At 38.7% G+C, this 15,939-nt stretch overlaps 1 protein-coding gene across 1 annotated transcript in view; it reads right to left on the bottom strand.

Annotated features, from left to right (window-relative positions):
• Nucleotides 1-15,939, bottom strand: part of LOC127482634 (vomeronasal type-2 receptor 116-like) — a 47,320-nt gene that overhangs the window by 18,754 nt on the left and 12,627 nt on the right. The window contains exon 3 of the mRNA XM_070067597.1: nt 479-570. Within this exon, the coding sequence (XP_069923698.1) occupies nt 479-570 (92 nt within the window). The remainder of the gene's footprint in view (nt 1-478; nt 571-15,939) is intronic.

The raw sequence follows: 15,939 nt of genomic DNA, 5'->3' as shown, positions 1-15,939 counted from the left end.
CATTAGCTCACAGGCCAAAGAAATAAAAGTACATGGTTTGCATCCTGGCTGGACTAGGCATAGAAACAGAAGTGTACCTCAGGTCCTAGGTCTCCTGAGTTTGAGCTATCTCAAAACTCCCACTGCCTGTGGCATATAGATGTGCACTGAAGCCCACAGGGAAGGGAGAAAGGTGAGGGTGGGATTAGCATGTGTCACCCATTCTCACTCAGCCTTCCACACCTGTAGCCTAGGACATATATTTGTCAAAAGGCACACACATAGAGTGATCAGTTCCCTTACTGGCTGTGTGCTAGACTGGGCCTCTGCCTGCTCAAATATATACTGTAGCTTAGTTCTTATACATAAGGAAAAATAGTAGTTCTATGCCTCTCCTTGCATCTAGTTTAATAGGCCTGATTTTGACAATGAACTTTCATGGTGAAAGCGTAAGCAAAGATGTTTGTACACTAGAGTGCCATCCATGGCTACCACCTACATTGGTGACTACATGGGTGAAGTCACAAAGAAGCAGAGTGGGGGAATATAATTCTCCCCAGTAAAACTCTGAGGTATCTGGCAGTGGGGACCCTAAAGAGAGAATACAGAAGGAAGATGGGGGATACCAGAGACATGCTGTGACTTGTCTATGCCACGTGGGGACTGTTTTAACCCAGATCTAACAAACTAATTATCTAGAATTATCTAAGAATTTGAGTTTGTAGAAATTGTGGAGACTTGAAGAGGTATAGAAAGCATTTAGAAGGCAGCGGCAAGATGGCTGAATAGGAAGGGAGCACACTGATAGTCCGGGGAGAGACAGTTTAATAAAAGTGGAGATACTGCAGGTTCAAGAAATAGTAGGGGAAGAAACAGCAGAGGACACTCTTCCAAAACTAGTGATCCACAGTGGACCTGTGGGGAGAGTGTGGGAGCCCACAGTTCGGGACACCAGCAGCAGACTCATCACACCAGCACTAGAACGCGAGGTGAGCCAAATCTCAATAGCCTGAGACACCGGCAGGCAAGCAGAAAGAGGAGACTAGAGGGAACGAGTACTGAAACCCCATGGGGAAAAGTTCACCGGGCTAACTAGAAGATAGAGAGAGTGACCGATACGGACACGAGTTTCTCTCTCTCCACTCACCTCTCAAAGGCAAGCAAGACAAAGAGCAGGTGCCATTTTGGCCATACGTCACAAGCAGGGCGACCTCAGGTCTGCACCGGCCCTGAGCCTAGCAGAAAAACCTGACTCTGGGGGGGGTGAAATAACAGGAGATTAAGACCTAGTGAATGTGTGGTGCTCCCGAACTGAGACTGTTAAAAAAAGAGACCGTGGGGGAGAGAACTCAGGGAATTCATGTTAGTACTCTCCAGAGATGCTACAATTTGGTAACCATGGCAACCCAGTGGGAGACTGAAGGGGAATTTGAGCCCACATTGATGGCAGGATAGATTCCCTGTGTGGTCCTTGGGAAAGAGCTTCCAATCACTGGCTCCTGTGGGTATATATTTCGCCTGCTAATTACCTCCAATTCTGTTCAGCTGTGTGGAATTACTTCCCTTTAAAATCAAAAAAAGAAAGAAAGAGACAGAGAGAGATTTACCACTCCTAACCTGAGAGTGTCACCTTTGGCACACGCTTAACCCTGAGGAACCAAACAGAACTCTAAGGCCACACACATCTCAAGCCTCTAAGACTCCATAAAAAGCAGACAGTCCAGTTAATCTAGAGTCATAATATAACAAGAAAAAGCACCACAGTGAAGAAACAAAAGAATATCTCCAATATGCCAAACAACAAACTCATAAACCAAGGTAACAAGAACAAGGAAGACACTATGACACCCCCAAATGAAAAAGACACCCCAATTCAAGATTATGAACATGATGAGATAGAAGAAATGCAAGAAGCAGATCTCAAAAAATTGATAAGAACATTAAGAAGTTCTCAAAAACAAATCTTGAACTACAGAAATCCTTAATGGACAAGATAGAAAATCTTTCTCATGAAAATGAAATATTAAGGAGGAATCAAAATGAAATGAAACAACTAGTACAACTGGAAACTGTGATAGTGATGAGAAATCATAAGGAAATGAAGAATTCAATAGATCAAATGACAAACACATTAGAGAGCCTTAAAAACAGAATAGGTGAAGCTGAAGAGAGAATATCACAAGACAGAGCACAGGAAAGTATACAATCAAACCAAAGAAAAGAAGAGGAAATTAGAAATCTAAAAAATATTGTGGGGAATCTACAGGATATTATTAAAAAGCCCTACATTCAGGTTCTAGGAGTTCCTGAAGGCATGGAGAGGGAGAAAGGATTAGAAGGCCTTTTTAGTGAGATAATAGCAGAAAATTTCCCAGGTTTGGAGAAGGACAGAGAAATCCTAGTACAGGAAGCTCACAGAACCCCTAATAAACACGACCAAAAGAGATCCTCACCATGACACGTTGTAATTAAACTCAACACAGTGAAACAGAAAGAAAAGATCCTAAAATGTGCAAGAGAGAAATGTCAGGTTACTCTTAGAGGATCTCCAATTAGACTCACAGCTGACTTCTCATCAGAAACACTACAGGCTAGGAGGGAATGGTGAGACATAGCCCAGGTACTAAGAGAAAAACTGCCAGCCCACAATATTATATCCTGCAAACCTCTCATTTGTGAATGAAGCTGAAATAAAGACCTTTCATAGCAAACAGAAATTGAAAGAATTTGTCGCCACTCGTCCAGCCCTGCAAAAGATGCTTAAAGATGTGTTGCACACAGAAACACAGAAACACGGTCATCAATATGAAAGAAGGTAAAGGAAGGAAACCTCACAGCAAAATATCACAGGAATTTCAAAGCATATATTAGAAAATACCTTTGGCAAATGACAGGGCAAAGTTATCATTTGTGAATACATTGTTGAACATTGAATGTTAATGGCCTGAACTGTCCAGCTAAAAGACACTTATTGGCTGATTGGGTTAAGGAACAAAACCCATCTATTTTCTGCCAACAAGAAACACATATTTCCAACAAAGATGCATACAGACTGAAAGTGAAAGGCTGTAAAAAGATATACCTGACAACACAAATGAAAAAAGAGCGGGCGTAGCCATCTTAATATCGGACAACATAAACTTTATCACAAAAACTGTTAAGAGAGACAAATAGGGACACTATATCATGATTAAGGGATCAATACAACAAGAAGATATAACAATTATCAATGTATATGCACCTAACTACAGGGCACCGGTTTATCTAAAAGATTTATTAAGTGACTTAAAGGGAGACTTAGACCCCAATACAATAGTACTGGGGGACTTCAATACTCCACTCTCAGAAATAGACAGATCATCTGGACAGAAGACCAACAAGGAGACAGTAGATTTAAATGACACTATAGCCCAAATGGATCTCACAGATATATACAGAACTTTTCATCCTACACAGAAAGCATTTACATTCTTCTCAGCAGTACGGAACCTTCTCTAGGATTGACCACATACTAGGCCATAAAGCAAGTCTCAGCAAATTCAAAAGAATTAGAATCCTAACATGCAGCTTCTCAGACCATAAAGGAATGAAGTTGGAAATTAGCAACTCAGGAATCCCTAGAGCATACGCAAACACATGGAGATTGAACAACATGCTCCTGAATGAACAATTGGTCATAGAAGAAATCAAGAGAAATCAAAACTGTTCTGGAAGTAAATGAGGATAACAGCACAACATACCAAAACTTATGGGATACAGCAAAAGCAGTGTTGAGATGAAAGTTTATAGCAATAGATTCCTACATAAGAAATTGGAAAGGCACCAAATAGATGAGCTTTCAATTCACCTCAAGGATCTAGAAAATCTGCAGCAAACCAAACCCAAATCTAGTAGGAGAAGAGAAATAATTAAAATCAGAGAAGAAATCAACAGGATTGAATCCAAAAAATCAATACAAAAGATAAGCAAAACTAGGAGCTGGTTTTTTGAAAAAATAAACAAAATTGACACCCCATTGGCCCAACTAACTAAAAAAAGAAGAGAAAAGACCCAAATCAAGAAAATCAGAGATGAAAAAGGAAACGTAACAACAGACACCACAGAAATAAAAAGAATCATCAGAAATTACTACAAGGACTTGTATGCCAGCAAACAGGGAAATCTATCAGAAATGAATAGATTCCTGGACATGTGCAACCTACTTAAATTGAACCAGGAAGACATAGAACACAACAGACCCATAACTGAGACAGAAATTGAAACAGTAATAAAGACCCTCCCAACAAAGAAAAGCCCAGGAGCAGATAGATTCACTGCTGAATTCTACCAGACATTTAAAGAAGAACTGACTCCAATTCTTCTCAAACTATTCAGAACAATCAAAAAAGAGGGAATCATCCCAAATGCTTTCTATGAAGCCAGCATCACCTTAATTCATAAGCCAGAAAATGATATAGTATTGAAAGAGAATTACAGACCAATATCCCTGATGAACATAGATGCAAACATCCTCAATAAAATTCTAGCCAATAGAATGCAACAACACATCAGAAAGATCATCCACCCAGACCAAGTGGGATTTATCCCTGGTATGTAGCGTGAAACAATCAATGTGATACACCACATTAACAGACTGCAGAAGAAAAACCATATGATTATCTCAATAGACGCCGAGAAAGCATTTGATAAAATACAATACCCGTTCATGATGAAAACTCTAAGCAAACTCGATATGGAAGGAACATTCCTCAATACAATCAAAGCAATTTATGAAAAACCCACAGCCAACATGCTATTGAATGGGGAAAAGTAGGAAGCATTTCCACTGAGATCTGGCACCAGACAGGGATGCCCACTCTCACCACTGCTATTCACTATAGTTCTGGAAGTTCTAGCCAGAGCTATTAGGCAAGAAAAAGAAATTAAAGGGATACAAATTGGGAAGGAAGAACTCAAACTATCCTTCTTTGCAGATGGTATGATTCTTTATTTAGGGGACCCAAAGAACTATACTAAGAGACTATTGGAACTCATAGAAGATTTTGGCAAAGTAGCAGGGTATAAAATCAATGCACAAAAATCAACAGCCTTTGTATACACAGACAATGCTATGGCTGAGGAAGAACTTCTAAGATCAATCGCATTCACAATAGTTACAAAAGCAATCAAATACCTTGGAATAAACTTAACCAAGGACGTTAAAGATCTCTACGGTGAAAATTACAAAACCTTAAAGAAAGAAATAGAAGAGGATACCAAGAAATGGAAAAATCTTCCATGCTCATGGATTGGAAGAATCAATATCATCAAAATGTCCATTCTCCCAAAAGCAATTTATGGATTCAATGCAATACCAATCAAGATACCGAAGACCTTCTTCTTAGATCTAGAAAAAATTGTGCTGAAATTTATATGGAGGCACAAGAGACCTTGAATAGCTAAAGCAAATTTGTACAACAAAAACAAAGCCAGAGGCATCACAATACCAGATTGCAGGACATACTACAGGGCAGTTGTAATCAAAACAGCATGGTACTGGTACAGAAACAGATGGATAGACCAATGGTACAGAATTGAAACACCAGAAATCAATCCAAACATCTACAACCAACTTATATTTGATCAAGGATCTAAAACCAATTCCTGGAGTAAGGAGAGTCTATTCAATAAATGGTGCTGGGAAAACTGGATTTCCACGTGCAGAAGCATGAAGCAAGACCCCTACCTTACACCTTACACAAAAATCCACTAAACATGGATTAAAGACTTAAATCTACGACCTGACACCATCAAGTTATTAGAGAACATTGGAGAAACCCTTCAAGATATTGGCACAGGCAAAGAATTTCTGGAAAAGACCCGGGAGGCATAGGCAGTCAAAGCCAAAATCAAATTGGGATTGCATCAAATTGAGAAGTTTCTGTACTGCAAAAGAAACAGTCAGAAAAGTGAAGAGACAACCGACAGAATGGAAAAAAATATTTGCAAACTATGCAACAGATAAAGGGTTAATAACCAGAATCTACAAAGAGATCAAGAGACTCCACAAAAACAAAACAAACAACCCACTTAAGAGATGGACCAAGGACATCAATAGACATTTTTCAAAAGAGGAAATCCAAATGGTCAACAGGCACATGAAAAAATGTTCAAGGTCACTAGCAATCAGGGAAATGCAAATCAAAACCACAATGAGGTTTCACCTCACCCCGGTTAGAATGGCTCACATACAGAAATCTACCAACAACTGATGCTGGTGAGCATGTGGGGAAAAAGGGACACTAACCCACTGTTGGTGGGAATGCAAACTGGTCAAGCCACTATGGAAGTCAGTCTGGAGATTCCTCAGAAACCTGAATATAGCCCTACCGTTCGACCCAGCCATTCCACTCCTTGGGATTTATCCAAAGGAATTTAAATTGGCAAACAAAAAAGCGGTCTGCACCCTAATGTTTATTGCAGCACAATTCACAATAGCCAAGATCTGGAACCAACCTACATGCCCATCAACGGTAGACTGGATAAAGAAATTATGGGATATGTACTCTTTAGAATACTATACTGCAGTAAGAAACAATGAAATCCAGTCATTTGCAACAAAATGGAGGAATCTGGAACACATCATGCTGAGTGAAATAAGCCAGTCCCAAAGGGACAAATACCATATGTTCTCCCTGATCGGTGACAACTGACTGTACACCAAAAAGGAAACCTGTGGAAGTGAAATGGACACTATGAGAAACAGTGACTGGATCAGCATAGCCCTGACTGTTAATGAACAACTTAATACATTATACCTCTTAGTAGTTTTTTTTGTTGGTTCTACTTAATATGACTGGTTTAATTCTGTAATTAATACACAGTTATTCTTATGTGTTGAAACTTAACTGAAATGTGATCCCTGTTAAACATAAGAGTGGGAATAAGAGAGGGAAGAGATGTATAATTTGGGACATGCTCAAGCTGACTTGCCCCAAATGGTAGAGTTAGAAACATACCAGGGGACTCCAATTTAATCCTATCAAGGTGGCATGTACCAATGCCATCTCACTAGTCCAAGTGATCAATTTCAGTTCACAATTGATCATAATGAAAGTTCTAAGAGTCAAAGGGAGTACATAAACAAGTCTAGTAGCTGCTAATACTAACTGATAGAATAAACAAGTCTAGTATCTGCTAACACTAACCGATAGAATAAATAAAGGGGAGAGTGATCCAACATGGGAAGTGAGATACTCAGCAGACTCATAGAATGGCGGATGTCCTAAATAGCACTCTGGCCTCAGTATCAGCCCTAAAGGCACTCGGATCTGGCTGAAAAGCCCATGAGAGTATTTCAGGCATGGAAAGCCAAGACACTCTGGCAAAAAGATCTCTGTGAGTGAGATCCCAGTGGAAAGAACAGGTCTTCAAAGAGGGAGGTGCCTTTCTCTGAAGGGAGGAGAGAACCTCCACTTTGACTATGACCGTGTCTAAACAAGATAAGAGTCGGAGAACTCAGGGGGCTTCCATAGCCTTGGAAACTCATGACTGCAGCATAGGGAGATTACTGATGCCATAAACAGGAGTGTCAATTTGTAAAGTCAACAACAGGAGTCACTGTGCACTTACTCCTCATGTAGGATCTCTGTCCTTAATGTGCTGTACACTGAGGCTTAATGCTATAACGAGTACTCAAACAATATATTTCACTTTGTGTTTCTATGGGGGTGCAAACGATTGAAATCTTTACTTAATGTACACTAAATGTACACTAAACTGATCTTCTGTAAAAAAAAAAAAAGAAAAGAAAAAAAGAAAGAAATTATCAATTCCCAACTTGACTCTCACTGGGATTAAACATGACAATAGGTCTGATCTGATTTCATCATCATTTAAAAAAAATCATCTATTATTTTTCACTTTATGTTTCTGTGTGGGAGCAAACTGTTGAAATCCTTACTTAAGGTATACTAAGCTGATCTTCTGTATGTTAAGATAATCGAAAATGAATCTTGATGTGAATGGAAGGGGAGAGGGAGTGGGAAAGGGGAGGGTTGTGGGTGGGAGGGACGGTATGGGGGGGGAAGGCATTGTAACCCATGAGTCGTACTTTGGAAATTTATATTCATTAAATAAAAGATAAAAATAAATAAATAAATAAATAAAAAGAATTAAATGACAAAAAATAAATAAATAAATAAATAAATAAATAAATAAATAAAGGGGAGAGTGATCCAACATGGGAAGCGAGATACTCAGCAGACTCATAGAAAGGCAGATGTCCTAAATCGCATTCTGGCCTCAGAATCAGCCCTAAAGTCATTCCAATCTGGCTGAAAAGCCCATGAGAGTATTTCAGGCATGGAAAGCCAAGACACCTGGCAGAAAAAAAAAAAAAAGAATTGCAGCCACACAAATCACTTTTAAATGGCTGACAGGGACCCAGTGTTTTAGGGAAAATGAGAGTGACTATGAAAGAGACATTCTGAAAAAAAGTGAAAGCAGTCTGTATGCTCACCAGTCCAGTGAGATTATCCAACGTTGGATGCACATCACACAGGAGTTGCAATCTGAGTCACATTGGAGTTTCTCTCCAAGTAATAGCACCAAAATATTATGGGAAATGGTGGCACAAAAATTATTGTTACCTTGGTTCTTTGCCTCACATGGAAGAAGAATTTCCAAGTAGATGGCAAAGAAATTTAAAATATTTATTAGCATCAAGGACCTCCAGCCAGAGTGGCATGGAGGGGGTCTTCCAAGAGAGGAAAACTGCGAAAACCCACATTCACTTGGGTGAACTTCTCAGGTGCACGAAAGCTGTAAAATGGAGATTTTCTTTGTTCATAGGTATGATTAAAGAGGAAGTACTCAGAGATTGGAGTAGCCATATTTGTGGTGCTTGAAGTAGAGAAGAGAAAATGGAAAAGGAGAAAGGGACTTTCCTGGATAACTGTGTCAGAAGAGTTGTGATCTACAAAGCTCTCAAACAATGGGAGATTATTAGGAAAATTAGAATATTCTAGTCTTCCACCATTTTCAAGCATTGTTGACAAAGTTCAGGGTTGAGATTGTATATTACGGCTGTCCTCTTATGTAGCATGTTATTTGTTTCCCCCCTTAGCTGACCTTTTGTTCTTTTGAGCCTCTGTGACCATAGTCACTTTTCATTCTCTCTTGCAGATGGCACTGAAGAACACATCTCTGACCCTTGTACCTAGATGCTTCATTTCAGCGCAGCCCATGTGGGACTGGCCATTTCTGATCACCTGAAAGGTATTTGATTTATGTCAGGTTTGAGAGTTAGAGATAGACAGGATAGCATCTGTGAAGTGCTGTAGGATTGATCACAGTCACTGAGATGAGACATTAAGCAACAGCCTGGCCATATCAAATACTGATCAGGACATCATCAGCAACCGTGGTTATTCTTTTCTTTGACAACAAATTTCTGATAGTTGTAGCCAATGGAACATAGTGAGGTGGTCACAGATTGTGGTTTTGAATAGTTTTCTAAGTTTACTGATGATTAACACGCTTGATAAGGCCTTTTGCTCATTTATCTCTGTGGAATGTCTGTTCAATTGCTATACCCATTGTTGATGATATTATTGTTGTTCCTTCTGCTTTTTTTAACTTTTACTTAATGAATATAAATTTCCAAAGTACAGCTTATGGATTACAATGGCTTCCCCCCCCATAACGTCACTCCCACCCGCAACCCTCCCCTTTCCCACTCCCTCTCCCCTTCCATTCACATCAAGATTCATTTTCAATTCTCTTTATATACAGAAGATCAGTTTAGCATATATTAAGTAAAGATTTCAACAGTTTGCACCCACACAGAAACATAAAGTGAAAAATACTATTTGAGTACTACTTATAGCATTAAATCACAATGTATAGCACATTAAGGACAGAGATCCTACATGAGGAGTAAGTGCACAGTGACTCCAGTTGTTGACTTAACATATTGACACTCTTGTTTACGGCATCATATTTTTTTTAAACTTTTATTTAATGAATACAGATTTCCAAAATACAGCTTATGGATTACATTGGCTTCCCCCCTCCCCAATGACTTCCCTCCTACCTGCAACCCTCCCCTTTCCCGCTCTCTATCCCCTTCCATTCATATCAAGACTCATTTTCAATTTTCTATATATACAGAAGATCAGTTTAGTATACATTAAGTAAAGATTTCAACAGTTTGCACCCACATAGAAACACAAAGTGAAAAATACTGTTTGAGTATTCATTATAGCATTAGATCTAATGTACAGCACATTAAGGACAGAGATCCTACATGAGGAGTAAGTGCACAGTGACTCCTGTTGTTGACTTTACAAATTGTCACTCCTTTTTATGCCATCAGTAATCTCCCTATACTGCAGTCATGAGTTGCCAAGGCTATGGAAGCCTTTTGAGTTCTCCGACTCTTATCTTATTTAGACAAGGTCATAGTCAAAGTGGAAGTTCTTTCCTCCCTTCAGAGAAAGGTACCTCCTTCTTTGAAGACCTGTTCTTTCCACTGGGATCTCACTCACAGAGATCTTTCATTTAGGTTTTTTATTTTGCCAGAGTATCTTGGCTTTCCATGTATGGCATCATATTTTTAATAATATAAGTTGTAATGAAACTGGTTAAGCCACTGAGGAAATCAGTCTGGAGATTCCTCAGAAACCTGAAGATAACCCTACCATACAACCCAGCCATACCACTCCTTGGAATTTACCCAAAGGAAATGAAATTGGCAAACAAAAAAGCTGTCTGCACCTTAATGTTTATTGCAGCTCAATTCACAATAGCTAAGACCTGGAACCAACACAAATGCCCATCAACAGTAGACTGGATAAAGAAAGTACTCTATAGAATACTATACAGCAGTCAAAAACAATGAAACCCGGTCATTTGCAACAAGATGGAGTAATCTGGAAAACATCATGCTGAGTGAACTAAGCCAGTCCCAAAGGGACAAACATCATATGTTCTCACTGATCGGTGACAAATAACTGAGCACCAAAGGGGAAACTTGTTGAAGTGAAATGGACACTATGAGAAACAGTGACTTGATCAGCTCTTGTCCTGACTGTTGATGTACAATGTAATACTTTATACCTTTTAGTATTTTTTTGTTCTAGTACTATTGGTTGAACTCTGTAATTAACACACAATTATTCTTAGGTGTTTAAATTTTAACTGAAAAGTGATCCCTATTAGGAATTTGGAAAGCATTATGCTGAGTGAAATAAGCAAGTCCAAAAGGGACAAATATTATATGTTCTCCCTGATCAGTGACAACTAACTGAGCACCAAAAAGGAAACCTGTTAAAGTGAAATGAACACTATGAGAAACAGTGGCTTGATCAGCCCTTGCCCTCACTGTTGATGAACAACTTAATATTTTATCCCTCTTAGTATTTTGTTTGTTTTACTTAATACTTTTGGTTGAATACTGTAATCAATACACAGTTATTCTTAAGTGTTGAAACTTAACTGAAAAGCGATCACTGTTAAATATAGGAGTGGGAATAAGAGAGGGAAGAGATGCGCAATTTCAGACATGCTCAAGCTGACTTGCCCGAAATGGTAGAGTTAGAAACATACCAGGGGATTCCAATTCAATCCCATCAAGGTGGCATGTACCAATGCCATCTCACTAGTCTCAGTGATCAATTTCTGTTCACAATTGATCATAATGAAAGTTCTAAGAGCCAAAGGGATCACATAAACAAGACTGGTGTCTGCAAATACTAGCTGATAGAATAAAAAGGGAGAGAACGATCCAACATGGTAAGTGGGTTACACAGCAGACGCATAGAATGGCAGACATTCTAAGCAGCACTCTGGGCTCAGAATCAGCCCTTAAGGCACGTGGATCTGGCTGAAAAGCCCATGAGAGTATTTCAGACATGGAAAGCCAAAACACTCTGGCAAAACAAAATAAAAAAGACCTAAATGAAAGATCTCCGCGAGTGAGATCCCAGTGGAAAGAACAGGTCATCAAAGAAGGAGGTGCCTTTCTCTGAAGGGAGGAGAGAACTTCCACTTTGACTATGACCTTGTCTAAATAAAATCAGAGTTGGTGAACTCAAAAGACTTCCATAGCCTTGGCAACTCATGACTGCAGCATAGGGAGATTACTGATGCCATAAACAGGAGTGTCAATTTGTTAAGTCAACAACAGGAGTCACTGTGCACTTACTCCTCATGTAGGATCTCTGTCCTTAATGTGCTGTACATTGTGATTTAATGCTATAAGTAGTACTCAAATAGTATTTTTCACTTTATGTTTCTGTGTGGGAGCAAACTTTGAAATCTTTACTTAATATATGCTAAACTGATCTTCTGTATGTAAAGAGAATTGAAAATGAATCTGGATGTGAATGGAAGGGGAGAGGGATTGGGAAAAGGGAGGGTTGCGGGTGGGAGGGAAGTTATGGGGAGGGGAAGCCATTGTAATCCATAAGCTGTACTTTGGAAATGTACATTCATTAAATAAAAGTTAAAAAAAGAGAGCTGAAGTGGTCTCTGCACAGATATAAAAAATACTAATATTAGAATGTGTTAATCATTTAGTGGTGATACATTGAAGAATACAGAAAAAATTCATAAATTTTCACATGGAAATATTATTAAATATATTGAGACATATTTGAGAAATCCAAATATCCTCATGGTTATAAAAATAATTCTCAATATATTTATTGTGATTAACAATTTTTAGATAACTTTTACCAAATTTTCATATAAGAAGGAAACTCTTTTCTCAACCCCTGTGGAGAATAGGAAAAATGGAAAAATTCTGTGTCTTCTACAGGAACATCTTTAGTTGATTGATCAATTACTGAAATTGTAAGACACTGCTGTTGAAATAAATTCACACATTTGAAATCTCAAACAGCATAAATCCAACAGTATTTTTAAATGGGTAACTTCATGCCCAAAGCATTGCATGTAATGTAATTCAGTTTATAGTCCCTGAAAAAATAGTAATAATGACTAGCATTCCTGAAGAAAAGCATTTAATTTAATCTAGGAGATCTAAGAATTGTAAACAAAGAACAAAACAGCTCAAAAATACCAAAAAGAAGGATCTTCTTTTAATCCTGAAGAGTATTGACAGAATGCTAAAATCATGGAAGTTATGGTTGAAGATTGGATAAAAAATTGAAGAAGCAATGCAACTTCTGCAGGAAATTACCCAGGAGGCTCTGCTCCATGCATATTATCAAAAAAGAAGGCATGCAACATACTAAAAGAGAAGATATACAAGTGGCATCATTTGCAACTGATATTTGGATGTTGTAATGAAATCAGCGAATCAGTAACTGAGTTAAGTAGTACTGGAGTACAAGATTAAACACACAGAACAGTTGTTTTGTTTATGAATTCTGGATAATGAAGATTCTTAAAAAAGGTTTATTTGTTTATTTCAAATCAGAGTTACACATACACTGGAGATGCAAAGAGAGTGGAAGAGTTCTTTCATCCAATAGTTCACTCCCCAATTGGCTGCAATGCCTAGGATCTACACTGATCTGAAGCCAGAAGCCAGGAGCTTCTTGCCAGTCTCCCACGTGGTTGCAGGGGCATCTTCTACTGCTTTCCCAGGCATAGCAGAGAGCTGGATAAGAAGTGGAGCACTGCCTTCTACTGTGTCCTGGGCTTCCTGGGCTCCTTGGCCATGGCCATCTTCACTGTGGCTTTCCTAGCCAGGAATCTGCCTGACAAGTTCAATGAAGCCAAGTTCCTGACATTCAGCATGCTGGTGTTCTGCAGTGTCTGGGTGACCTTCCTGCCTGTCTACCAGAGCACCAAGGGGAAGGTCATGATGGCTGTGGAGATCTTCTCCATCTTGGCCTCTGGTGCAGGGCTCCTGGGCTGCATCTTTGTCCCCAAGTGCTACATTATTCTCTTCAGACCTGAGAAGAATGCTTTGAGAGGGTTAAGGGATAGAATAGTTTCCAAGGAAACAGATGTTCTAAAGAGTAGCTCTTAAGGCTCTTGCAGTTTTCAATGGAGAGTAAGATTTATAAAACCGATTTTTGCATTCTGATGTTATAAAACAACTTGCACAATGTAACCTCCTCATGAACAATTTACACTTCTCTTACAATGTTGTTGTTCTGAAGAACCAATGCACAGAAAATAAAGGGAGAGTGGGAGAAACCTTCCATCTGGTGAGAGACTCTGAGGATATCTGCAGTGGTCCAGCGCTGTTTCATGCCAATGCAAGGAGCTTAACTCAGGTGTCCATGTCAGTGTCAGGGATGGAAAGAATAGGCCATCTTCCCCTGCTTTTTCTGGGTGAGTAACCTGGAGGTGATCTGCAAATAGAGAAACCAAGGGAGGAAATGGCACCCACATGGAATGTTGGGGTTTCAGGTGATGGTTAAATCCACTGTACTCCCACACTGGCCCCAATAGTCCTCTTTTCAAAATAATACTGTGTACAAATTGCTTAGCCTGGGTTTTATGCTCACAAACACAAATCCATCTAAGATAAACGCTCTCCTTAAATTTTTCATTTCTGTATTTTAATTTTCAACTCATCAACCTTGTAATATTCATATTTTAATAAAAGAGTTACACATTTGTTGACTTTTTTCATTCATTTTTTAACTTTTATTTGATAAATATAAATTTCCAAAGTACAGCTTTTGGATTACAGTGGCTTCCCCCCCCCCCCATAACTTCCCTCCAACTCGCAACCCTCCCATCTCCCGCTCCCTCTCCCATCCCATTCACATCAAGATTAATTTTCAATTATCTTTATATACAGAAGATCAGTTTAGCATATATTAAGTAAAGATTTCAACAGTTTGTACCCACACAGAAACACAAAGTGTAAAGTATTGTTTGAGTACTAGTTATAGCATTAAATCACAATGTACAGCACATTAAGGAAAGAGATCCTACATGAGGAGTAAGTGACTCCTGTTGTTGCCTTAACAAATTGGCACTCTTGTTTATGGCATCAGTAATCACCCGAGGCTCTTGTCATGAGTTGCCAAGGCTATGGAAGCCTTTTGTGTTCGCCAACTCTGATCATATTTAGACAAGGTCATAGTCAATGTGGAAGTTCTCTCCTCCCTTCAGAAAAAGGTACCTCCTTTTGGATGGCTTGTTCTTTCCACTGGGATCTCACTCACAGAGATCTTTCATTTAGGTCAATTTTTAGCACAGTTTCTTGGCTTTCCATGTCTGAAATACTCTCATGAGCTTTTTAGGCAGATCTGAATGCCTTAAGGACTGATTCTGAGGCCAGAGTGCTGTTTAGGACATCATTAAGTCTATATTAATTTCAGCTTTATAATATAGTAGGAATATTTTCAGTGCAATCATTAGACATGTTAAATCATCTTAACGTGTATAATGCAATTTTCAGAAGCTCCTTAATTATGTATCATTTCATAAAGGTATAATCATTCTCCAAGCTTTCATTATACATAGAAGTGATTTTGCAAACTTCTTTTCCGTCTGTTCATTTCTCTTTATTATCAATATGGTTTTAGATTTTCTTTTGCTTGTTCCAGACATTAGAAAGTGATTTTTATATCTTGAGCAGAAAACAATTCAATAAAATTAACAATTTCAAAGTGCAGTAATGGCATTTGGGCCATTCACACCATTGTGCAACAATTATTTCTATATTTTAATCACTTAAAATCAAGTTCCTTATCCATTAATGGTCACTCTCAGTTCCTTCTCTTGCTGGTCACACAAGCACCAATCTGTTTCTGTTTCCATGGATTTAACGGTCCTGAGTGTTTATATAAATCAAATATTGGACTCATGGATTTAGGTGACCTTTCATTTTAAATGGCATTTTCATGGGTCATCTACATTATTGCAAGGGTCTACATTTTTCATGACAAACTGATAATTGTGTCTCCAGTTAACCATATACTGACTTGTGTGTTGTTTCCATCTTTGGCTGTTTGGAGACAAACACTGATGTACAAGAGATTTTTG

Source organism: Oryctolagus cuniculus (assembly GCF_964237555.1).
Source record: "Oryctolagus cuniculus chromosome 16 unlocalized genomic scaffold, mOryCun1.1 SUPER_16_unloc_1, whole genome shotgun sequence".
Lineage (NCBI taxonomy): Eukaryota > Metazoa > Chordata > Mammalia > Lagomorpha > Leporidae > Oryctolagus > Oryctolagus cuniculus.
Note: the sequence above shows the minus strand (reverse complement) of the source record. Positions and strands in the feature narration are given on the sequence as shown.